Source organism: Ciconia boyciana, chromosome 1 (genome assembly GCF_034638445.1).
Source record: "Ciconia boyciana chromosome 1, ASM3463844v1, whole genome shotgun sequence".
NCBI lineage: Eukaryota > Metazoa > Chordata > Aves > Ciconiiformes > Ciconiidae > Ciconia > Ciconia boyciana.
In genome coordinates, this window is record NC_132934.1 from 28,092,905 (window position 1) to 28,117,466 (window position 24,562).

A 24,562-nucleotide genomic window follows, 5' to 3' on the forward strand; every position below is an offset into this window, starting at 1 on the left:
TTAAAGGACTTTTATTTTTTTTTATGACAGGTGTCAGTCAGATCTTACTGTGAAACTTTTACCTGGGGAGAAAATAGAGGATACTAAACACAGAAGAGAGTGAATTTTAGGAAAATATAGTTCGAGACTTGGAAAATCAGCTTGTGATTACATGCCTAATTCAATATCTATCATTATGTTTGCTTTTTTTCCTGGAAAATTTACTATGATAAATTCAAAATAGGCACAGATTTAAGATTCAGCTTATCAAATTCTGGGTTTTTTAGGGACCAGCCACTGCTTACTCAGCATTTTGCATTACAAACAGAATCAATGTTCCATTACCCAGTGTCTGTTAGGCAGGTACAGATTCTTATTTCAGTTTCCACTCATCTCAATTTAGGTGGAGTTGAAGGTATTTGTTATAGTCTGCAAATACCTAAATAGCGTGCAATACATTTCTTCTTTCCGCAGTAATACAACCCTCAGGAACTTTGAAGCTAGGTTTTATTTACTGTCTAAAAGAGGCTTTGGCTAGGTGTTCTTTCTGAAGGCTCTGATACTGGAAGTCTTCACATAGACCCTTCATGAATAACTTACGGTTTTGAGTTTCTGAGCACATTCCAAGTCAACTTTTAATAAAATCTCTGTTGAGCATTGAGGGTATTCTCTTAGGTGATGAAGGCAATATATAGCTGGCAGTCAGATTCCTGGTTTTGATGTTGCCGAGACTTTATATAGTTGTATTTGATTAAATGTATTTATTGACTTGAGAGATGTTTGGAATATTAAGAAGCTAAAGAAAGTTTAATAGCCATCTTCAAGTACTGTTAACACTTCGACTTCCTTTTCTAATCCTTTATCTGCACTGCATGTCATTCATGACACTACACGATAGCTCCATATAAACAGTGCTGGCACTTGCACCCTTTTCTTTCGAGACTGGTAGGTGCCATTCTTTATAGATGATCTTAGCTGCTATTTCATGGGCAACAGAGCCAACAAAACTTCTCATTTTACTAAGGAAATAAGCCTCATTTCTTTGTTCTCTCCCACTTCTTTCTTCCCTCTTCCCACTTTCAGCCTCACGGTTCAGTCCTCTGCCTTCTGCTGTCTTTGCCATTCATTGCACCCATTTGAGAGACACATGGGTGACACAGTTAACTTACTAACCTGACAAGAAAATATGCTTTTTTTTTTTCTGGTTAATTTTCTTCTGGCAAAGTTAGTGCGTTAAGTGATTTTTTAAAAGTTCTTACAAGTGCTGGAACCACAATCTGGTAAAATTTCATCTCGCAGGGAAATATAGCTTGAATGACTGTTATGTTTATGAAAGGTGTCAGAGTATCAGATCTACTGACGAAAGTCTTTCTGTTAGAACAGCTACAAAGTAGGTAACAGGAGCCAAACCTGCAACAAGCCACTGTTCTGAATCAAAATACTTAATAGCTGCTTCTCTGTGTTTTCAAGGTTTGGTTTCTCTGCTTTGATTAACTCCAGAGGTTATCAATACTGTATTAACTAGTATCATTTCTGATGGTGTCTTCTTTTATATATGAATATCTGTCCTTGAAAGGCATGTCTGAGGATGACAATGCTTTCATGAAGGCCACCTGTATTGTTGCTGAATGGATGATCATTTGAAATCAGGACTTAATCAGTCTTCTGGTCGCTGATCAATCAACATTTGAATAATGTAGTTTTGTGAGGGCTTTTTTTTTTCCCTCGCTAGTTTGGGAGGATCTATATAATTGATATTTTTTTCATGTTACAGTATGATTGTACCAATCCAAATTTATGTGCTAGTAGCTTGTTTCTAATGAACTGTAATGATTTTTTGCTTTTGTTGGGCATATGACTTTTTTTTAAGTCTTTGAATTTTAAGAGGGCATCATGTTGTTGGCATCCACAAAATGTTTGTGCTCTGACTTTAATAGAAATGCATTTTTATTTCGTTGCATTGTTACTATGCTTGCAGAAATTCAGGTTTACCTGCCAAAGAAGAGGCTTGCAAGGTGATTTTAAAATAATTATTTTTTCTTTTGCTGTGTACCACTTGGATGTCAGGTGTGATGGAAACTCCTACTTGGTGAATTGCAAAGTGAAAACTTTTTTTATGCCATCTGAATAGATTCATTAATTAGTCTGTATTAAGCTTTAGAATTGCATTTTTAGTGTTGCTTGGACATTGACACCAAGATGTTCAAAAGAGGATACATAGTTGGGCTTCTATTTCCTTATGTGAATATCTAAACTTAGTGGCCAGATGTTAAGAATTTCTCAATTCCACTGATCAGCATTTGATGCTTGGAGACTGTAGAAGCCTGGCTGCATATATTCTGCTTTTTCAAAATCTTGATTTGAGACTTTCAGGTCTGCTGTAAAATATTTTTAATCCTGGTTTTCAACTCCGTGAGGAACATCATTTGGATGCTCATATACAGAAACTCCACAGCTGACTATCTTTGGAAATGCATGTATAAGAATTTTAGTTAGGAGTCTAACTGCACATTGGTAGAACTCTTTAATGCAGCAAATGGACAAGTAAATAATACAGTTCTTACCTTTGCAGAACTGTCTAGAAATCCTTTGCAGCCATGGTGGACTAGAGGCTGAGCAAAAAGATAAGTGTAATCGAACATTGCATGATGTTGCTACTGATGATTGCAAACATCTTCTAGAAAACTTAAGTAAGTAAATGCTATCAGCACTATATAAAAATGTTTTCAGTAAAGAGCTTGTGAGACAAAAATAAGAAATATTAAAAGGGTAGTTGTCACTTTCTTGGCACCACAAAATTAAGTTTTCTTAACCTAGCAAGTTTCTATTCTCCAAATTTTGCAAAAGCACATGATAAAATTTTGTTGGAGGTTATTAAATTACTTATGTCTTTGTTTCTAAACCATTTGAAAAGATAGTATATATTGTACATGTGAAAACATCCATATTCTCTAAAAATTTCTGAATTTAATATTAGTAATTACTTTTTCCAAAGCTGCTATCCTCTTCTTATCTTTTCTTCAAATTCTTGCAGAAAAATCACTTAGTGGTGGATAGCTGTCAAATTTCCTCAGGCTAAGACAATCATCTATTCATATCTGAATCTCTTTTTAGAGCATAGTTTTATTTGTCACTTGTTTATTTTTGAGAGGATTGTTTGTTTTATTCTTAAAAAAAAGTCTTAGAGACAACATCAAACAACTTTTTTCCAATATCAGTAACTTCTGTTGGAAGATTGTTCTTCTGTTGGAACCTGTCATCGTCTTCCTTCTGTGTAAGTTTTCTCAAAATTCAGTAGAGCAGGCTGACCTGTGTACTTCTTGAGTTAGAACTTAGTCCATCCACTCATAAGTTCTGCGTTTTCTATTTCTCTGTATAGTCAGAAGTATTGTCTTTGTAGGTTTGTATGCTTTGTATTTATTCACTTTGTGTTGTGGGATGTAGGGCTGTGGGTATTCAAGTTCACTGATTATCAACAAATTAGGGAAGCTTTCTGCATGCTACTTCTGATTTTCCTCTTCAGCTGTTATAATATCTAGATTCTTACCATTTTACTGTAGGTGCAGAGGGGAACACAATTCACCTTCTATTAGAAACTCCTCTGTGGTCTACTTCTTTATCAGACTGAAGCCAATTTCTGAAGGCTGAATCTGTAGCCTGTTACATTGATGCTTGTATTATTTTCATCAGTCCTAGTACACTGTTTCTCTGGTCAGGCTTATTGTGAATCCAATTGCTTTTATCAGGTCAGAACCTTTGGACTCCATTTCTCTTCTCTTTCATTTGTTAAGCCTGTAGTTAACATCAGTGCAATCATAATTAGCTTTTCCCCTCCACAATATCTGATCTGTGGAAGCTTGGAAACACCACTCTCATCTGGGTATATGGCTCAACAAGCCAAGACTGCATTTTGGGTAAGCTGTGTATGGATCACCCTCTACCTTCCTCACAGTCCAGTAACGTTTCCACTGTAAGGAATTACGCCCATGTAGGACAGGAGGATGTGCTCTGACAGATCTGAAAGACTAGGAGCCAGGATTGCCAGCTATGCCGTAGAGGGGACATGCACTGAAATTTAGGCATACACTGTACCTCTGTCCTAGGGGCCTGTTCCCTTGTAGAGAGCCGTCTGTATTTCTTATAGTCATTGCTCATTTCCCTGAGGTCCAGCCATCAGAAGGGCAAGCCTTTGATACATTTCTCACAATCCCACATCTGAAGGATGCCTTTGAGTAATCTTTTCCCCATGGTAGGCTAGTGGGTTTAAATCAGAGCTTTTCTGACATCAGAAAAGCTTCATTGGTTTGTATCAGCTGAAGATTTGGCTTCTGAACTCAAAAGCAAAACTTTTGAGTTCAGAACAACTCATGTTGCAAGATTTCATAATAAGCTGATATGGTTTTTTGTGGTGCACTTATTTTTAATTTCAGGGATAATTTCTGAAAGGTATTGTTTTGGCATTGAAGTTAGAAGATAGTTTCATTTTCACTTTTAGTCATCTAAATGATCCATATAGACTGCTGCTGCTTCTGTTAAGTCGTATTACATTTTTCAAAGAGCAATATTTAAAATAACTTCATTAAATTAATCTTGTTTATAGAATGTGCATGTGAATTTCCTACTTTGTTTTTTTTAATATTTTGTCAATTTATTCTATAGCAAATCAAATATACACTTCCAAGTGAATTTTCTGTCTTAGCTCTTAGCTTTTTATTTAATGACATTTGGTTCAGCTGTGTTTTCCACTTGTGCACTAGTGCCAGAAAATTCCTTTCTGCATTGATAACAAAAATTTGCACAACCACAATAAACTGAAACATTAAGACACTACCTACCATCAGTCTTAATTTATAAGAAATTAGTCTGTAAAGAGGAAATAAAAGATTAAGTAAGTTTTGTCTTGCTTCCTGTTGTTTAAGCATAATAATACTGATTTTTTTGTAATGTAAAAAAAGATAGATACCTTGATATTTGTTTTTCGTCACTGCTCTGATTTTGTGGTGGTGATCTGTGCTGGTCTTTAACATTTGCTTTTCTGTAGCAGAAGTAATTTTGTAGCTTTCCTTTGCAATATTAGATGTTATTGGTCTTTAATAATGGGATTTTTTTAATTGAATTTTACAGTTTTTCTCATTCTTGGTTTTCTGTTTTTCAACAGATGCTCTTAATGTACCTGTAAGGATTTCAGTCAGTGGCACTGAACCAGCCCATTGTGGTACAGAGGAATTTGATACAGAAAACACAATATGTGCTTTAAATATCCGCAAACAGACATCATGGGATGATTTTTCAAAAGCAGTGAGTCAGGCAGTGACAAACCATTTCCAAGCAATCGCTTCTGATGGATGGAGGAGCCTAGAAGACCTGTCATTTAATAGTGCTGCAGAATCCAACATTGGCCTCAGTGCAAGCAGTATATTATCTGTCAAACTAGGTATCAATATTGGTGTAATAAGAAAAGCAAAAATTGGGGGTTTTCTTGAGTTTGTGAAACCCTGTAAGCAAAAAATATCTTTAGATTTCTGGATCTTTTAAAGCTTAGACTAAGAAAGACCAATACTAGCAATGAAACTTTTAACAGTGCTGGCATGAAAGCATTCTTTACTTTTAGCTATGTGTATGGTACAATTCATTAAGCACTTTAATATCATCTCAGAGACCATGAGGTCCTATGTTAATTAGTCCTTTGCTCAATTTGCTCCAGAGGAGGGACCTGTCTGTATCACAGGTGAAACAAAACAAGTCAAAGCAAAGCCCACACTACGTCTTTATAGTACATCCAGAATGTACAGTAAATCCAGACTGTAAATCATGAGCATAGGTAGAACAGAACTAGTCCTGGTTTATGTAACTTTACTTATCAAGGTAAAACAGAAAAATCTTTAAAATTATGAGAAATTGGCCAAAATGTGGTGGTAGTAGTAGTAACAGTTGTGTGGGATACTGAAAATTCATGTGCTTTATCTTAAATCCCCTTCCCCCCTCCACCTGCCCACCACCCCAAAAAAAACCTATTCACATTAGACTGGGCATATTATCTCATTTTACTTTATTTTACATGTAAAGACATAAGGACAGGCTAGCTATTAAACTTGTGTCTTAATTGGCAGAAAACATTAGTATCCTCAGTCATGTGTCAAATAATAGTAAGATTTTAGTACATGGGACTGGTTTGTTTGTCAAATTTGTCAGTGTATTCACACAATCGTTGCAAGCAGCTGAATATGCTTGAGCATGGGACACTTTATATAGATACAGGGAATATCTCTCTCTCTCTTATTTTTTCTTTTTAACAGGAAACATTTCATGGTCAACAGGTCAGATTTTGTCCCAACCACCATGGGACTTTTTGAAGAAGAACGGAGCTGAGCATATCACAGTGTTTTTGTTGGGTAATTTTCAGTTCATAATTTTCAGTTCATAATTTTCAATTTTGAATTTTAAGACACTCCATATAAAATACATAATTTGAGAATCATTCACTACTGCTTTTGTTCTTCAGTGTTGCTTCATCCTCAGAAATATCATATCCAATTAATTGTTTAACTAGATTTGAAAGGGTCTACAACATTTAGAAAATATGCTGGCACATAAAAGCCCTACTACCTTTTTCAGTTATACAGTAGTATCCATTTTACTTATTTCATGGATACCCATGCATCTGTGCTGCTAGATAAATGTCTTTCATTTCTTCACCATTTTAATTTGCATAGCCTGTGATTTTAGGAGATCGCTGTAGAATACTGCATGAAAAGCATATGTATCCATCATAGATGCTTACAAACATGAGAGATATAGAAAAGTTATTTATGTATCTCTTTTTAAAGGACCTGAAGAAGGCTGCCTAAATAGTGTGACTTATGCATCTATGATCCATCTTCAGACACTCCAGAATTACCTCCGCCTGGTAAGTACTAAGCTAGCTTCTCTCTGCATGCTATTTATATGTGAAAACACTTCTGTAATAGTGTTGACTAAAAAAAATTGATCTTCTACTCTGTGAAAGAATGTCAAGACTTCTAAAAAATGAAATGGGATGAAAGTTGTTACTTTAAAATAAAGTTCCCTCTAAATCTTACCCCAATAAGTTTAGTCACATGAGGGCATTAACTTTCTTCTTTAAATAGCTGCCATCTAATTAATTGAACTTGCTTAAGAAAATATATTAAAAGCTCTGTGATATCTTATTTCTTTCCAAAGTTATTTCATTCCACTTTTTGAGGGGAAAGTAAATTAGAATAACATTCATGTAAGCAATTATTTGAGACTTGAATTTTATTATTAGCTTATATATGTATCTCCTGTAGCCCTTACAATTTATTTAATACCTCAAAATGTAAGGATAATTGGATAATGTGAGTTAACTTTCATAGATCATTTGTTTTAATATTGCTAATCAAATCAGAATTAGTTTAAAATCTGCATAATTTCTGCTGTGTCCTTGGATAGTATTTTATGTTGTTAGAAGAACAGTTATGTGCCATAGGTTTCTGCTGTATTCAACAATATTGCACAATGGTGTGAGTGTATTACCTTACTGACTTTTTAGAGATAAAGTAATTTTACAGTTAAGACACATTAAATCATTTTTATTCTACCATATTGATAACACGATCCCATTTCAACTGGAAATAAAATCCTTAGTCTAAGTCCTTAAGTTAGCAGTGACTTAAACTACCCTTTGATTTTAACATCATTCTGGTTTATCTATTTTAATTCAAAATCAGGAAAATATTTGTGACTCCTAAACTCATCCTTCCTACATGAATTTTTCAAGTTTTAATGATTGTTATAATGAGAAAATACCTTTTCAGGTAGTTTTACAAATTAGGGTATAAATTTATCAATATATTTCCAAGAAGTTGTATGCAAATATTCCCTATTTTGAAGCTAATATAGTAAGGATTATCAACTCCAGTAGTGCAAAACAAATAATTTTGTCTGTTAGGTGCTAATTGTCTCATCTAGGTAAAAAAAATTCCAAGTCTATGAACCTTTAAGAATAATTTATTGTCTGTCTGTAGGTTGAACAATACCGTAATGTCATTTTCCATGGTCCAGAAGGAAGTTTGCAAGACTATATAGCATATCAGATAGCAGCCTGCATGAAGGTATTAACACAAACGTATAAAGTAAATTAGTTCATAAATTAGAGTTTGCACTATTTCACCAAATCTATAAATTTTCAACACAGCAAAAGCAAGTGGCTGCAGGATCCACATGTGAAATCATTAAAGTTGAAGTGGATGCTGGTTTCTCCAAGGAGCAGCTTGCAGAACTGTTCATCAGTAGTGGTAAGGTTATTTCAGCAGGTCTGATCTTGGTAAATTGTAGGACAATTTTTAATGGTACAAAGTAAAGAAATACATTAAAACATTTTGCATAGTGGGTGGCATGTTTTAACAGAACCCATAGTTTTCCAGGTGCTTGGGGAATAACGATAAGAGTCTAAACTGAGGTAGAACTAAGTGTGACAGTCCAATAGGGAGCTCTGTCAAAAGTTCGTGCCATTTAAGTAAAATTAATAGTTCTTAATATTTTTTTCTGTCTCATTTCTTTTTCCCTCTGTTTTTGAGCCTTTAAAAGTTGATTGCTATGATTCAGATCTACTGAATCAGAAATGAAGGTCTATTGTTGCCTTATTGTAGCTGTTCTAATTTTTTTTTTTTTTAACTAAAAGATATGAGAAGGGAAGCTATAATTACCTTTCTGGGAATAAAAGGAGCAGTGAAAGAGTTCTTAAAAAGTCAGACCACTTGCTTTTGATATATGTTTGTTTACTAGATACTTGTGTGTGGACCTGAGCCAAATCTTGTCAGCTGGGCAGGCAAATGTTAGTGTGTGTATTCTGACCCATTACTACAGGACAAAGCTGAATTGCTATTAAAATGAACAGTTTTCTCTTAATGGATGTGAATAGCTACATGTAGATTAAATTCCTGTTACTTGGGTGCTCCACAATGAAGTATTCTCAGAGTGGTCAGTAGGCTATACCTGTGTAAATTCATGAGGAATAATTGGTAAGAGTGAAAAAAGGACAAAGTAGCCAAAGATGAATGACAGTTAAAATTGGCAAATTAAGTATGGAAACAGAAGAATGGGGGCACATGGGTCAGTCAGAAGTAGGAAGGAGAATGTAAAAAAAAAGGAATGAAATAGTGCTAAAAGTGAAGGAAAAAGCAATATTTTCTGTGGAGGGCTTTTTCATGGGCAGGTTGTGGTGTGTTTTGCCCATACTTATGCATTCAAACTCTGATTTCTTTTATTTCACCATAGTATTAACCATACAGTAGTAATATAGTATATAATATTAATATACAATATATAAAATAATATATTATATTATATATTATATTACACATACAGTAATAATATAAGAGCTTGAAGGGTGATATGATGCTTCCTTTTCTTTGGTACTGTTCAAATTAATTTTGGCTCAAATACAGTTTTGCTGTTTGCAAGCAGTTCTCAGATATGTAGCTGCTTTCACCCCTTTGCAGCTTGCTTTATTTTTTTTCCATTTCTGTTTTATGAATGTTTAGGTTTGGGGTTTTTTTGTTGACAAAAACTAGCAATATAGTTTGAATCTAACCTTGGTAGCAAGACCTCATTTTCATCCAAAAATGTTGGGCTTTTCTCTTTTATTATTATGGCCTCTTCTACAGCTCTAGGATCTTAACTTTACCTCTCATTCAATATGGTCATTCACATTAAAAATAAATGTGATAAATGTCATTAATGCTTGGAGTAACCTTGTGTTTCAGGAGCTGTGATTTTCACATTTCACTTTCTGTACTGAAAGAGGCTGGGCTTTAGGCATTTGAAATTGTACCAATTTCAGTTGTACCAATGCAGCTCCTCTGGATGCATTCTCATGTGCTACTGTGACGAAACTTTGAGACAGCCAGAGCTTTGAGAGGATCAGCCCCCTACCTTTTTCCTTCTCAGTATGGGCAGACCAGAAACACCAAGAGGAATCTGAATGTCATAAGCAAATATTTTATTCAACAGACTAGAATTGCTAGCTTTTTAATAGAAAAACTGTAATTCAGTGAGTGAGACTGAATGCTGCCTTCTACCTGCTGTGCGTTTGCAGTGTGAGCCTATCCTTCAAGTATGCTTTCATCCAGTATCCTTCACTGGCTTTCTTAGTTGCAACAAACTCTGCACAGTCCCCTCTACTCATGAACAAAAGCAGAGCCATCCCATGGGCTCATACAATGGTGTGCAGTGCTCCATTCTGTTTGTTATCATACTTCCTGGTGTAACTTCAGTCTTTGTCAGTTTTTTCTCCCAGGAAATCCTGGTCACAGTTTGTAGGATAGCTTGTGCCAGTGATTATTCCCACGTGTCATTTTGAGTGCCACCACATTGCTGGGAGAGAAGAAGAAACCATTTAGTCAGAAGTCAGCTAGGCATTGGAGTTTGGCCTGCAGGCGAGAAAATAATTCATAGTCTGGTTTGTTTACTAGCCACTGTCTCTTAGCAAAGCTTCTTCTTTTGGATGCTTTACTCTGTGTCAGCAACACACTTAATAGTCTGTGCTTGCATTTCAGCATTGTGCTGCTGGTTGAGTGTCTCATTTTTTTGCCTGCTTCTTGCCCCATTGTTCTGCTGCATCTCCCCTCCTAGTAGAACACTCTCTTCCTCTCGCTAAATGGTTCCATCGGACACAGAGGAGGTACCTATCCTCCCTGCTATCCAGCTATATCCTCTTAGTAAAACAGGGCAGTAATATTCAGGAAACTGCAAATAAATAGCAAGCATCAGCTACAGTCAGTTGCTCTAAGTTTTGCCCTATTACTTATCATTTTCCTTAATGACCGTCTTTAGTACCACCTTCAAAAAGTTCTGAAACAATGCAAGGCACAATATACTCAAGACAAGTGTTTTGTTTAATATTTGTGTTACAGAAGCATTCATCTGGGATTTAGTGTTACAGGAACACTTGCAAAGGCTGTATCTTTTTTAGGCAATAAGATGTTAAAATCAGGAAAAATAAAGGAAAATATCTGAAATGTGAAAAAAGGAGAGATAGATATATACAATTTTAATACCTATTAGGTTCAGGTGCTACTGTTTGTGCCTCAAACTAGCTCTGATTATTTGGGTGATTCTTAAAGATATTGAAGAAAGTTTTGAAGAGAGGACAGTAGCAAACAAATAGGCAAACTCACAGAATGATTAAGTTTCTTACAAACATGGAATATTCTGAATCCTTTTATCACTACATGGTGTAAAGAGTACATGCTAAAAGTTTAGGATGTATTAGAGCTAGTGAAAGAAATGTTTCCAGAGATCTTTGCTATCTTTTCTGTTGTATTTATTTTCAGTGTGCTGAAATCCTTCCTACCTATGAAGATCCCATTATAGCCATTTCCGGAATTTATTTTAATAATAACTTTCATTTTTTTTTCTTATTGTACAGTAGGATATTCTTTCCATTGTCTGATTTTATGCTTCCAGTTTTGAACATATTATACAGTCTGTGTGCTTCTGTCAACAAGTTAAAAGGCAAAACAAAAAAAAATCCTTTGTTGCATTAGTAGCAGTAAAAGCTGTATACATAAATAAAAGTCAATTTTCATAAATAGACATTAATGGGATTTTTATATTTCAGCTTGTCTGGTCCCAGTTAAACAGCCTCCTGTAAGCAAGACAATCATTGTGATTTTAGAAAATCTGGAGAGAGCTTCTTTATCTGAATTACTAGGAGATTTTCTGGCACCTCTTGAGAACCGGAGTTCAGAAAATCCTTGCACTATTCAAAGAGGTATTTAAAGAATTTGGGATGGAGAAATGTTTTTACTACAGTACAGTTGTATTATAATACATGACAAACAGGGAACGTAGAGGAGAAAATTGTAATTTGTTCGGTTTTTATATATTATTGCAAAAAGTTGTTCGTAACCGAATATAGCATGTTTTAAGGCTAATTTAGGTGTTTTGGTTTTCTTCTTTCTAATTATGTCACTGCTTCTTGCTTTTATATGAAATCATATCAAAGCTTTGAGTATTTCAGTAAAATTTTTTATGGTTCATTTTTAGCAAATGGAGTTTCTGGTGCCTTTTACTTTCATGAGAACTGCTTTTTACTGGGGACAATTGCAAAGTGTCATCTTCATGGCTCTGACCTGCTGGTTCAGCAGCATTTCCGTTGGGTTCAACTTAGGTGGGATGGGGAACCAATGCGTGGCTTACTTCAAAGGTTTTTAAGAAGAAAAGTTATAAACAAGGTAAGAACTTGAATCAGCTTCAGCAATTTTGTTGATCACCAGGTCTGTGAAATATGTACGATGGTAATGTCAAAAGCTGAGCAGATAACTGAGTTGTTTCAGGAAAAAAGCATTCACTTCTGGGAAGCTACAGGCTGTGTATCTGTAAATGCTGTGCTTGGCCTCATATAGGAAGGTGTGTGGCCATGGCTGATTAGCATAAACACACAGGTTGGCTGCAAATAATGATACTGTGGATACTTGCTTATCCACTGTATGAAAATATCTTTCAGTAATTTTTTTCATCTTCTGTGTGAGCATGATAGTAAGAATCTGTTTAGCAAATGTAAAATCCGTTTCTCAAGGAATTTATTCTATATATTGTGAGGGTTGACCTTGGCTGGACGCCAGGTGCCCACCCAGCTGCTCTATCACTCCCCTCCTCAACAGGACGGGGGGTGAGAAAATAAGATGGGAAAAAATTCACGGGTCAAGATAAAGGCAGTTTAATAAAGCAAAAGCAAAGGCCGCGTGTGGAAGCAAAGGAAAACAAAAGATTTATTCTCTACTTCCTATCAGCAGGCAATGTCCAGCCACTTCCTGGGAAGTAGGGCTTCAGTACGCATAGCGGTTGCTCCGGAAGACAAACATTTGAATAACGAATGCCCCCCACCTCCTCCTTTCTCTTAGCTTTTATTGCTGAGCAGACATCATATGGTCTGGAATATCCCTTTGGTCAGTTTGGGTCAGCTGTCCTCGCTATGTCCCCTCCCAAGATCTTTCCCACCCCCAGCCTACTGGTGAGGATAGAATGTTGGAGAGACAGCCTTGATGCTGTACCAGCACTGCTCAGCAGTAGCCAAAACAGTGGTGTGTTATCAATACCTTTCTAGCTACAGATACAAAGCACAGCACTATGAGGGCTGCTATGGAGAAAATTAACTCCATCTCAGCCAGACCCAATACATATATCTAAAATAAGATAGTTATATGTCCTGTGTGTATTGTTTAAGTTTTAAGCAGCAAAAAGAGTTTTCATGATTTTCAAATCAAAGAAGAAGGAGGTGTGAAAATACATCATTAGGGAAGTTGTTTTGAGCCAATAGGCCTGCCGAAGCTGGAACAAAAGTCCAAAAGAGAATAAAGATGGGAAGTCTGTTTTAACATGAATAAATAATTGGAGGATGGAAAATGAAAAGAAAGATGTGAGCAAAAGCAGAATTGTGAAATTTTGAAAGTTATTTAGAAGAAAACCATTCCAGTGTGATAGCAGCTATTGCAGACAGTCAGGCAGTGGTAAACATTGGGAAGGGGAGTTTAATCAAAACAGCTGCAAAGGAAAATTATCTTGGCAGCAGAGTTTTGGACAGGCTTAAAAAGGGAGATTGTTCTAGGAATAGAAAAAACTGTCAGTAGTAAAGAGTCCTTGGTCTGGGACAACAGACCTACTGTCGGTTCTGAGTGTTCAGCTGTATGTATCTTGGTTATTCTTGGGGATGCCATCTCCTGTACCCTGTGCCACAGTTCTCATCTATTGAGATTCAAAAGAGATATTGATTCAAAGAGAATAATTCAAAGAGATCTTTGAATCAAAAAGATCTGATTCAAGATCTGATTCAAGTCCTAAAGAGGAAATGTGTGGTAACTGAAGATTGCATTTATGATAAGGAGAAAATTTAGAAACATTCCTAGGTATTCTTTAATAGCAAGAACAGGAATACAGAATACAAAAAAGAATCATGTGAAGTGTATCAATGAAACTCTTAATAGATTACTTTTTTCAGGTGCATAGTTATTTATAAGTAGTTTTTTCTGCATTAAACATTGTTTACTTTTTATCCCCATGTGCTTTAAATCTTTGCATCCCTACAGACATAGTAAGCTGTAACCATTATGAGTGGTTGTCTGGTTGAGGGTATGAATGGTTTCCAGAATCCTTGCAAAGGATGGGGAGGGTAGCAATTGTCTGTAGGCAAGTAGGTGGGTTGGTTGAAACTGGCATCTTGCAGATACACTATAGTGCTGGAATGAGGTATAGGCCAGAGGACAGCGCAATAAAAGTATGTAGCAGAATTCTCCTCCATCCTCTTGAGGAGAAAGATTGTATTCTCAAGCCTACACTGGAGAATCTAAGTGAGTGAGTAATCTTAAGAGTGATCTAAGCCCCTTTGTAAAAGGACAGAAACACTTTGATCGTAGATCATTCAAGATCAAAGAGGACTGTCTTCAGTTGAGCACAAGGTCAAGAAATACAGCAATGCAGACAACTGCAGAAGCAGTGGTATTCTCACTTGTTCACAGACAAAGGCTGGATCAAACTTACTCTGCCAAACTGCTTTGGCTATCAGAACTTGCAGCATCATGTAACAGATGTCATTTTCAGGCTATTTTGTCTAGGCTTAAAAGCAATCCTTAGTCTTATAGGTTAGAGTTTAACAATGTAATAGGTTCCTACCTCTGACTGAAGTTGAACAGAATTTGAGTAGTAATCTCATTGAGTTTATTTTCTCTGAAGCATATATGCAGATGGTGGCTATTTGGAGAAAAAAGCCATGTGTGTTCCTCTATCTTCCCTAATTAAATAATCAATAAAAATGCCCAGTGTGCTATTACTTTTTTTTTTTAATACATACATGTGCCATATGCAAACTCCAAGCTCAAATGCCAGTTGGTGTGGATTTTAAAACAGGGGATTCCAATGTTAAAAATAGAAGAAAGATTAATCTGTTATAAAAATCTAAGAAAAAGTAAAAGCACATTTATTGTTTGAACCATAGACTATTTCTGAGATCCTTGCTTGTACCTTAATAGTCTTGGTTTCAGATGAAAAGCTCTTTTTCCCTTATTTTGGGCTATTAGGATATACGGGAACAGTTTAAATGTTTTTCTACTTTTACATTAAATTGTTCACCTGTAGACTATGTCAAGAAGCTCTGGCTTCAGTGCTGACAAATACTATCCCTATGGCATCTTTTAATGCTTCCTTTAATTCAAACTGTTCCAGAGGGTAATCCTAGGATTAGGATGATAAAGGCTGTAGTGTGGAGTCAGATGAAACAGAAGATTTTTCTGGCACCACGTAATTTGCCTTTAACAAGGCATGCTAAAAAATGTAACCCTTAGAGGAAGGCATCTTTCCTTCATTGCTACTAAGTATAAAATCAATATAGAAATCCACTGAGAACATGCCTGGATCAGACATTCCTGCTCAGTGTGATTGTATATTCTTTTATATGCCCTGTTTATATCATACTTCTTGTAATCCTAATCTTAAACACCATAGAAAAAGCACTGCTGCTAAATTTGTGTCTCAGTTTCCCACAAGAAAGTAGAGATATGTCAATTTATTGATAAGGAGATATCTTTTAAAGTGTAGTTGGGGAAGTAAGTTTTAATACAAGACTTCAGTATACTCCATAAAAAAGTTTGACCAGTTTTTGACTGTTCCTGATTTTCATAGTAGCAATATAGCAGGAAAAAAACCCACAAGCCTTCCTGGAGTTTCAAGGAAAGTGTTTGCAGCAGAGGTCTTATGTTGTGTCAAACATCTTTTCTCTCTGCAGTTCAGAGGCAAAGTACCTCCTCCATGTGATCCTGTATGCAAGATCATAGACTGGATTCTTGCTGTTTGGCACCAGCTCAACTCTTGCTTATCACGTCTAGGAGCGCCTGAAGCACTTATGGGGCCAAAACATTTCTTCTCATGTCCTGTGGTGCCAGGCCATAGCCATGTGACAGTGAAGTAAGATTTCCATTTCCTGTTTGACACCATTCAGTGCCAACTACATACTTACTACAAATGTAGGTTATGTTTCTCCCAAAACCCATCTGACTCAGCAACCTGAAAGTATTTTAGCGGAAGTTATTGAAAGTTTTAAGGCTTTTGTTTGATATTTAACTACTAGAAGGGCAATTTTGAAAGACACAAGTGGGAACTGGGTGTCTAACACTAGTTGAAAGTCAGTCTTTTTTTGTGATCTTTCAGTTATTTTCTGACACAAAGGTTGCAAAATATTACTTGTACCGGAATGGCTAATATTGCTCAACCCTCTAAAGGTTTTGTTCTTCATTTCAAGACAACACTGTAAAGAAAGCTGTTCATTAGTGAACAGACCAAAATAAGGTTCAAGAATTCTGAGCTTGAAAAGTTGGTAAAGTTTCCTTTTGAGGAAAGTTGTATATAAGGGAAATCTAGAGAAGTGGAATGATTTCTCTTTTTAATATCTGGTACCATTTTTAAACACACATAAAATTTCACAGATGTATTAGCACAGTAAATAAGGCAGATATATACTTTTTAGCTATACACATGGTTAGATGTCCAGTAAAAAAAAAGAATGATGAAAATTGTGTCTGTTCTTGGATAGTGTATGTTGCATGAACATCTGCTCACATTCCAACTTTTCTGCAAATTGCTAGCAAGTGATACAAGAAATAATTATAGAATTTTAAAATATATTCATTTCATACTAAGATGTTGCTTGGCTATATTAGAAAGGTAATGAGCCCCTAATTAAGATTCAAACTTATTCAGAACTCAAATAATAATGTTGGTTTCTGGAGATGCAACATTACTTTTCTCACACTGCTTCATAGCATTCTCCTTAATTGCCACTTCTGTTCCCTCTGACTTTTCTCTCTTGTACTAGTTTCTGCTGACCCTTCTTCCAGTGTCCTTTGCTTAGCATGTGCACTGGCTTTCTCATCTTTTATTCTGTCTGCAGTTCTTGATGCATTTTCCTTGTTCATTTTCCTTTTTTTTTTTTTCCTAAAAGGCCAAATTATCTAATATCCAGAGTAATTATGAAAGTCTAAATGTGGGTGTAGCACTGATTTGAAATTTTATGGGTGCTATGAAATAAAAAAAGAATAAAGTATACCATGCATCTATCTCCTGTCTTCCTCTTGAAGCACATCCTCTGAAATGTCTTAATCATTTATTTATTGCAGTGGCATTAGTAGAGGACAGAAAACCTATTCTTTAGATCCTTAATTATGCATTTCTGAGTTTGGATTTCTCCTAAGTGTAACTTTGACTGGATTCACAATGCTTTATTTTGAGCACAACCCCAAAATGTCTTTTCCAGTAGTGATATGCCATCTGACTCCTCATTTTAATGTAGTTTTTGTCCACTAATAAACAATTAAAAAGCACAGCTCCAGTTAGCACTTACTGGATGCTTTTAGTTTAGCAGCATGATGGCTAACAGTGTCGTCATATAACTAGCAATAAATAGGTTTAATTAGCAGCTGTTATTTCAATATAATTAACCACTCCTGTTCTCTTGCCCCTCCTCTCCACTGTGCTATTCTGCTACTTTTTGCATTTGTTAGAGCTTCACTGACTCAGTTCAATTCATTAAGACAGCAGACAGCTATCTACAAACTGGGTTTGTTCTGGGCTAAGTGTTAGCACAGGCAAGTGGTAGAAGCAGGCAGCTGGGAAGGGAGAGAGAAGGCGTGACAGGAAATTGTTTCCTGCTGTGTGCTGTTTCATGTAGCTTCACATGCTTTGGAGAGTAAAGTGAATAGATGAGGAAAATTTTAGCTACGTTTTTTTCTTGGTTTTGATCTAGGGAATTAAAGATGATGTTCCAACAGGAAAGAGTTTCACTTTACAGCTCTTTTTCAGGGGCAGGGGGGTGCTATACCTTTCCTAAGTATCAGCTATATCAAAGAACTGGGGACTTGATCAAGATGAGAGCAAACATAAGACTGAATTTAAATGCCAGGCTGGAATTTTATTTAGAGAGGATAGCACTGTACAGCCCATCAATTGTTAACTGTTAGATTAGAATGGGCTCAATTAATTTTATCTTTGCAATGTTCATTTCTGATGGTTTATACGAGCAGTATTGCAAAATGTCAAAAGCTTACATAGGCAGAAATGGAGAGATAGAGTTCTTTATTATTAAAATGAAAGCAATTGTTTATTTTGGTAGCTTAACTCAGCTACCAGAAGCAGACTGTATCTATATGGAATGGTATCTACAACATTATGCTAAGGAAGCTTCAAGAACATCTCTAATATGCATTTTACATCTTATTTTAATAATTGTACTAATTATTTTTCTAAGTAATGTAACTTTTATAAAGCTTATACCAGCACTTTGTAGAATTATTATATATCATAAAAACTCAATCTTATGCTTCATAACTAACCAAAAATACATCTATCAATGATTCATGCATTCTAACTTTAAAAAACAACAAAAAAAGAAAAAGCCAAAAAAGTTTTTGTAATGTATTGGGTAGTAAGATGGTTTCTGTGTATCAACGTATCCAACAAAATGGTTCATTTAAGTCAAACAGACATCTTAGCCTTCACTTTTTCTGAATGGATTTCTGCAAAGCTGAAACACAGCATTATAGCCTATCATTTCTTATACACCTTTAATATAAACCCTCTTACTCTCAATCTTACCATCTTCCTCCCGTAAGAGGGTATAAGGAAAAAAAAAAAAGAGTTGGATTTGATCTAAAAAAGATTGTCTAGGTGTCTGTTATAGATGTGAGCTGAGCCCTAAGCCTGGAACTCCCTTGAGAACTATAAGCTGTAAGAAATAGCATTTTTTTATTTCCTAATACAAATGTTTCACTTCTTTGCTAAAACAACGTAATATTTCTCTCTTAGAAAAGCAGAAGTCCCAGAAGAACCATGTCCCTTTTGAATCAAATTTTTGTAATCAGACCCAGTCTCTAAACCAGACAATCTGGAAAATCCACAGCATCCTGGAAACGCAGTTCACCATAGATCAAATAAACAAAAGCAGAGTAAGAGCAAGGCAGCTGTACGAATAGAAAGGTCTTGTAAGCTGGACAAGTTTGGAAATGGAAGAATACTGGAAAGGGTGCAATCATAACTGAATACCTCCTTTTTCCCGCTCTAGCGGCAAATAGGCAATGAATGAATGAATTGCAAGCATGGAAACTTCACCATGCACTGGCAAAGGTGAAAGGGGATTTTTTTTTGTATATACATGAACACACATCTTTCTGGGACATTCTTTCTTTTAGCCTTAAAATGAAAAGGATTTTTTATAGTTGTTATCTGAAGGAGGAAAAGCATCAGATGGTAAATAGTTTGCCAAAGCAACCTGAAAAAAGTTAGGTCAAATAATTTAATATAAAACAAACAAATAAACCCTACTTTAAATAAAATCAGCTCCTCTCTGACGTGGGGTACGATAGCAAGTCCAAAATATATGTGCTTCCTGAAAAAGCAAAATCTGATATGTTACCCAAAGTATCAAATCTTGGGTTTTGATAATTGTCTCTGAAGTTAAGGGATTGTTTGTGTGCCAACAGATGGATGTCCAAGTTATGGAATGCTGTGATAGCTCCCAGGGTTCAAGAAGCAATACTCTCCAGAGCGTCTGTGAAAAGACCATCTGTACCAGGACAAGCAATAGCCAAAAAAAATCCTAGCCAAGGTCAACAGGCTGTTGTTAAAGCTGCTCTCAGTATCTTGCTAAATAAAGCTGTTTTGCATGGCTGTCCTCTACCCAGAACAGGTAACACTGAACAGTCTGAAAGCAAGTAGTTGTACATTGCTGAAGTGGGGCTTTTAACTGTTTGATTCCTTTTTTAAAATTTCCACAAAACATAACTGTAGTTATGATGGGAGGTGTGTGGTTAAAAGCATTTACAGCCACTAAACTAAGTAGTTGTACAAGGTAGTCAAAGAAGAACCATTTGCCACAGTCAATTCTTCTTAACATTGTTCTACTTTTGTTTCAGAGCTAGACAATTATATAGCAGATTTTAAGGGAGGAAATTTTCCTTTATCTGTGGTTTCAAGCTACAAAAATTGTAGTAAGAAAAGAGGTGAGAATGCTTCTTGGAGAAAAGTGAGCACAAGTCCTCGCAAAAAGTCAGGCCATCTATCCTCCCAGTCATGGAATAAGCAAGAGACAAATACTGAAGGTAAAGCTTTCTATTTTCAGTTCTGAAAGAAGGTGTAGGGGTTTAAGCTGTGTCAATATGAATCTAACTTTTCTTCTATATTATGAATTAAAAATTATCAATTAAATGACACTTGTGTTTATGTTTATCAGTAAAAAAATTGTTCACTTTTTTCCCAAAAAATTATTTCTTTGTGACTGTGAGGTATCCTAACTAGTTTGTTTGTTTGTTTGTTTGTTCTAATGCCCTTCCTGTTGTCTGATAATGAGGTAGGCTTTGGCTCAGATGGTGGAAGATTGACCAGTGGTTCCACCTCATATTGCATGGAATGATGCTCTATCATTCTCTTCCTCAATACCAGATGAGAGAAAGCTTCATTACTTGATTGGTACTTTTTAGTTCTGCACTAATTTACAGTATACCTAATCTGGGGGTTTTTTTACATGTACTTTATAGCTTCACTACAAAAATTTCTATTGTCTGAATCCAAGTAAAAATAAATGAATATATGCATCCTCAGATCATGCATCCCTTGTTCAGTCTTATTAGATAAATTGAGTAGAATAATCTAGAGTAGTGGAAGGAAGAGATCTTGGGTTTTAAATCAAAGATTTTTGTTTGATTTTCACTTTATTTTGCAAAAAATAAATGTAAAAAATTCTGTGTAGTCACAGATACTGTAAAGTTTTCAAGAATTTTCCACATCATTTTCAGTATGCTGCTTGATAAAGAAGGCTTTATATGGCTGGGTCTATGCATGTGTATAAATGTGAAAGTTATATTAGTAGCTGGCACTTCTGAAATGTCTTTTCACCTCAAGATCATAAGCCATCTAACAAGCAGTTTACTACACAAGGATAATGTCTGGATATGTGCAGAAGCAACATATCATTCTTCTAAAAGTACACATCTGTCTAGAAGGAAAACTTAGGAATACCATAACCGAATACAATATCAAACAGGAAAACTTCTACAGTACAAAATCAAATGACTTATTTTTCCTTCCATAAAATGAAGGTAACTCCTTCAAAGAGAAGAGTTAGGAAGGGATTTAGAGAGAAAGGCTCCTCCACACACACTTTAGAAACAGTAAGATTCTAGCCTCAATTACCTCACATATAAAATACTGAAATACTTGATGTTTGGTACTTCGTAATGTTAAATTGAGCTATTCATTTCTTAAGCTCTTGTTCAGAAAGAAGTCTGCTTTTGCTGAACTGTAACTCTAATGTCCTGATTTTGCTTGCTAGTTCTCTGTTTGAATTGTGAATTTATCTAATCCCACTAAGAGGATTTAGGACATCAAATGAACATAACCTGAAGTAGGATAGTTGATACTGTATCTTGTACCTGAGAATGTTCTTGGAGTCCAGTTAATATCTGTGACTATAAGTAAAAAATGGGATGGTGAATTTAATTTTAGTAGCCTTCCATTTCTGACTATCAGAATCAAATGTTCCTGATTGCAAGTAAGAGTAAGTTGTTTGATTTTACTTAAATGAAGCAAACTTAAATCTTTTCCTGTTGACAAGTGATATCTCTTTGAGAGACCTAGTAAGGGTGGTTCAAGTGCCTTGCACAGAAACCTCATGTTCTGTCTTCTACAAAAGCTTCGGCAACTCATGCCTCATTTGCCATTTTAGCAGTTCCATGTGGCCCTAATGCTACTCTGAGCAGTTTCAAGGGATGTATTCTGATCTGTAACAGACTCTATTGATATGAACACATTTTCCCTGTTTATCACAGATTTTAGAATGAAGAAATCAACGCACATGATAACACACTAAGAAGTCAATCTCTCTTTTGTGCAGGTATAAAATCTAAGACTATGTTGCAACCAAACTGTAAGAAAAGAGCTTCTCTCACCACAAAGTAAGTTTTAGTTTCTGGTATTTGTAACACTTAGCAAACAATAAAGATTATATAATTGTGTTGTAAACCAGCACATTATAATAACTTGATGAAGAGTTTGTATTTGGTAATGTTTTGGTTCTATATCTGAAGAAAGGAATCCTTTTTCATTTTCATTTCTGAGAGAAAATAAAATTTATGTACTTCAATATAACTTTAGAATCCACTTCTGTAATTCAAACCTTGCAGAACTACATGTCTTTTTATGTAACAGAATAATCTATGACTTAAGAATATTATGTAACACTTACTCTGCCATGAAAAGCCAACTGTATGCTTTTTTCACCTGGCATTATATTTTAAAAACTCCTCTAGCTCTTTTAGCTCACTGAATGGCAACTCAAAATGGCATAGTATATGCACTTTAGTCTAAATGATACAGCATTTCTGTAAGAAAGTGTACGAATTAGCCAGAGGGAACTGCATTTGAGACTGTACTTCAATCTGAAGCCTTGGTTCTACCATATTCACAGGCACAGAGAGCATAGAATACTTATGTTTCCAGCGTGCCAGGGTTTTTTTAAGTGTTTGAAATTAAGTCCAAAAAGGAGCGTGGAATAAAATTGATTGCTCCATCTTAAAAAGAGGAGAATCTTTGCAGATAGTGGGCAGAAGAATCCTTTGTTCTTTGGAATTTCTTTGGAAATAAATTACTATTTTCCAGGGTGTAGAATATTTATTTTTAAATTCTGTATCATAGCTTAATTTTAATTGCTCTCTCGGTTTGTTTTTTTTATTTAACCAGATCTTCAGAGAAGGATCAACTGAGAACCTTAAATCTGGAGCAAAGGCTGTCCCTTGGTTCAGATGATGAAGTAGATCTTGTGCAGGAACTTCAAAGTATGTGTTCCAGCAAATCTGAGCCTGATATAAGCAAGGTAAACACAAGGTTTTTAAATAATTTACATCATTACCTTATGCAGTTGTTTGCTATGTGTTTTAAAATAAATTTTTAATTTACAAGCACTGCCAGAACCGAAGAAAATTATTAAATTATTTGGGAATAAGCTAAAGTAAACTAATAAATGATACATTTGAGGGTAAGTGTTCTGGTTTAATATACATTATTTTAAATTACACCTTCACTATTTTTTTCTTGTAGAGGTTTTTGCAGTGGAGGCTGAAATTTATAAGTTCATAAATGCTAGAGACAATAGCCTTCTCTGCATTATTGTTCCCCATGTTATCTTTCATGCTATCATTGCTTCCACTGGGAAATTGTTTTGTAGTCTTAAAGACATAGAAAGTTTTTCCTAATATGCATTGTACATTTGGTTTGTTTAATGTAATCCCATTAGCCATCACAGAACTGGCTCAAAGCTCCTCTGCTGTGTAGGCAAAATTCAGTTTTGCTGCCCCAAGCAAGAAATAATGGATTGGCCTAATTCTTTTTCTTTAACAGTGGCAGAAAGGGTGAAGGAGGCTTGCAAGGCTCGTAGGTTTGGGGCTAACTTCTATGCTGGAATGGGTTTGGGGTGGTTATGGGAGGCCTGTTGGAACAGAGGGTGGAGCCGTCGATCTCTCTCATTTTTCATTCTACATCAAAAGCATCCAGCTCTCCCCGTAGCTGTAGCTATTTATTCTTTTCCTTCTTTCCTCCTAGCACAGCTGAAGTAGATGGCTGTGACAGCAGGCTGTGTTCACACCCAGAGTAGCTGATCCATATCTTTTGAAATACAGACAGAGTCAGTCTTAGGCTATTGTCCACTTAGGCTGTGCATTACATCCTCTAGGATCTCCCTGAACAGCAGTTCCATTAGTTTTGCTTTATTAAGTATTCTGTTTATTCTTAGAAGTCAACCAAGTTTTTATTAAAAAAAGAAATACTGTGTTTGGGAAGATTTTTCAACCTATTTAATGAAACCCTTTATTATGGTGTTTTGTTTTGTTTTTTTTTAAAGTACTTACAGTACTTGCATAAGTCACATGTATCAAGCTGGCAAGCTAATCACTAGTCAGTTAGCAGGGATTTACCATATCTATCCTTAAAAGAATGGGATGTGCTTAAAGAAATGGTAACCAACTTAAAATTGTGTTTAATAACATGTAAAATGTAATTGCTCATTGTTGACAATTCAAGGAAATATGGGTTAGATAAGGAAGGAGATAGATGTCACAGTCTTTTTTTCAGTTTCCTCACAATGGGTGGAACCGTCCATGGCTGGAATTTCTGTAGTTAGTTCTCTAGCTGTCTAGTAGAGCCTTACAGAAGTAAGGGTGCTGTTGCATGTTTTCTTTGTGTGATGTAATTTCAGGCTGCCATCAAAATAAGTACTTCTACCGTCTAATTTGCCCTTTCACTCAAATATGTTCCTGCTGCCTCTGTTATGTTGGGATTGAGTACTTTTGCAGTTGCAGAGTTGAATCAGATCAGCTTGCCCCAGGATAAAGTACCTAGTTTTCACTGAGGACAGAAGGCTGATCAGACTCTATCTGCTATTGCATGGTCACAAGGTTAGATGGAAAATAGTAAGGAAGAAACATGGCAGGAGGAAGAGAAAAAGATCATTCCTTTCTGTGATGTTCCTGGGGCTGGATAAAATTTAATGGGA

General features: G+C 35.7%; 1 protein-coding gene across 1 annotated transcript in view; it reads left to right on the plus strand.

Annotated features, from left to right (window-relative positions):
* Positions 1-24,562, plus strand: part of CTTNBP2 (cortactin binding protein 2) — an 88,547-nt gene that overhangs the window by 61,104 nt on the left and 2,881 nt on the right. The window contains exons 9-21 of the mRNA XM_072871460.1: positions 2,552-2,669; positions 5,138-5,413; positions 6,276-6,371; positions 6,807-6,886; positions 8,004-8,090; positions 8,174-8,273; positions 11,600-11,752; positions 12,028-12,215; positions 15,758-15,936; positions 19,503-19,708; positions 19,935-20,120; positions 21,911-21,971; positions 22,756-22,888. Coding sequence (XP_072727561.1) covers positions 2,552-2,669; positions 5,138-5,413; positions 6,276-6,371; positions 6,807-6,886; positions 8,004-8,090; positions 8,174-8,273; positions 11,600-11,752; positions 12,028-12,215; positions 15,758-15,936; positions 19,503-19,708; positions 19,935-20,120; positions 21,911-21,971; positions 22,756-22,888 — 1,863 coding nt within the window. The remainder of the gene's footprint in view (positions 1-2,551; positions 2,670-5,137; positions 5,414-6,275; positions 6,372-6,806; positions 6,887-8,003; positions 8,091-8,173; positions 8,274-11,599; positions 11,753-12,027; positions 12,216-15,757; positions 15,937-19,502; positions 19,709-19,934; positions 20,121-21,910; positions 21,972-22,755; positions 22,889-24,562) is intronic.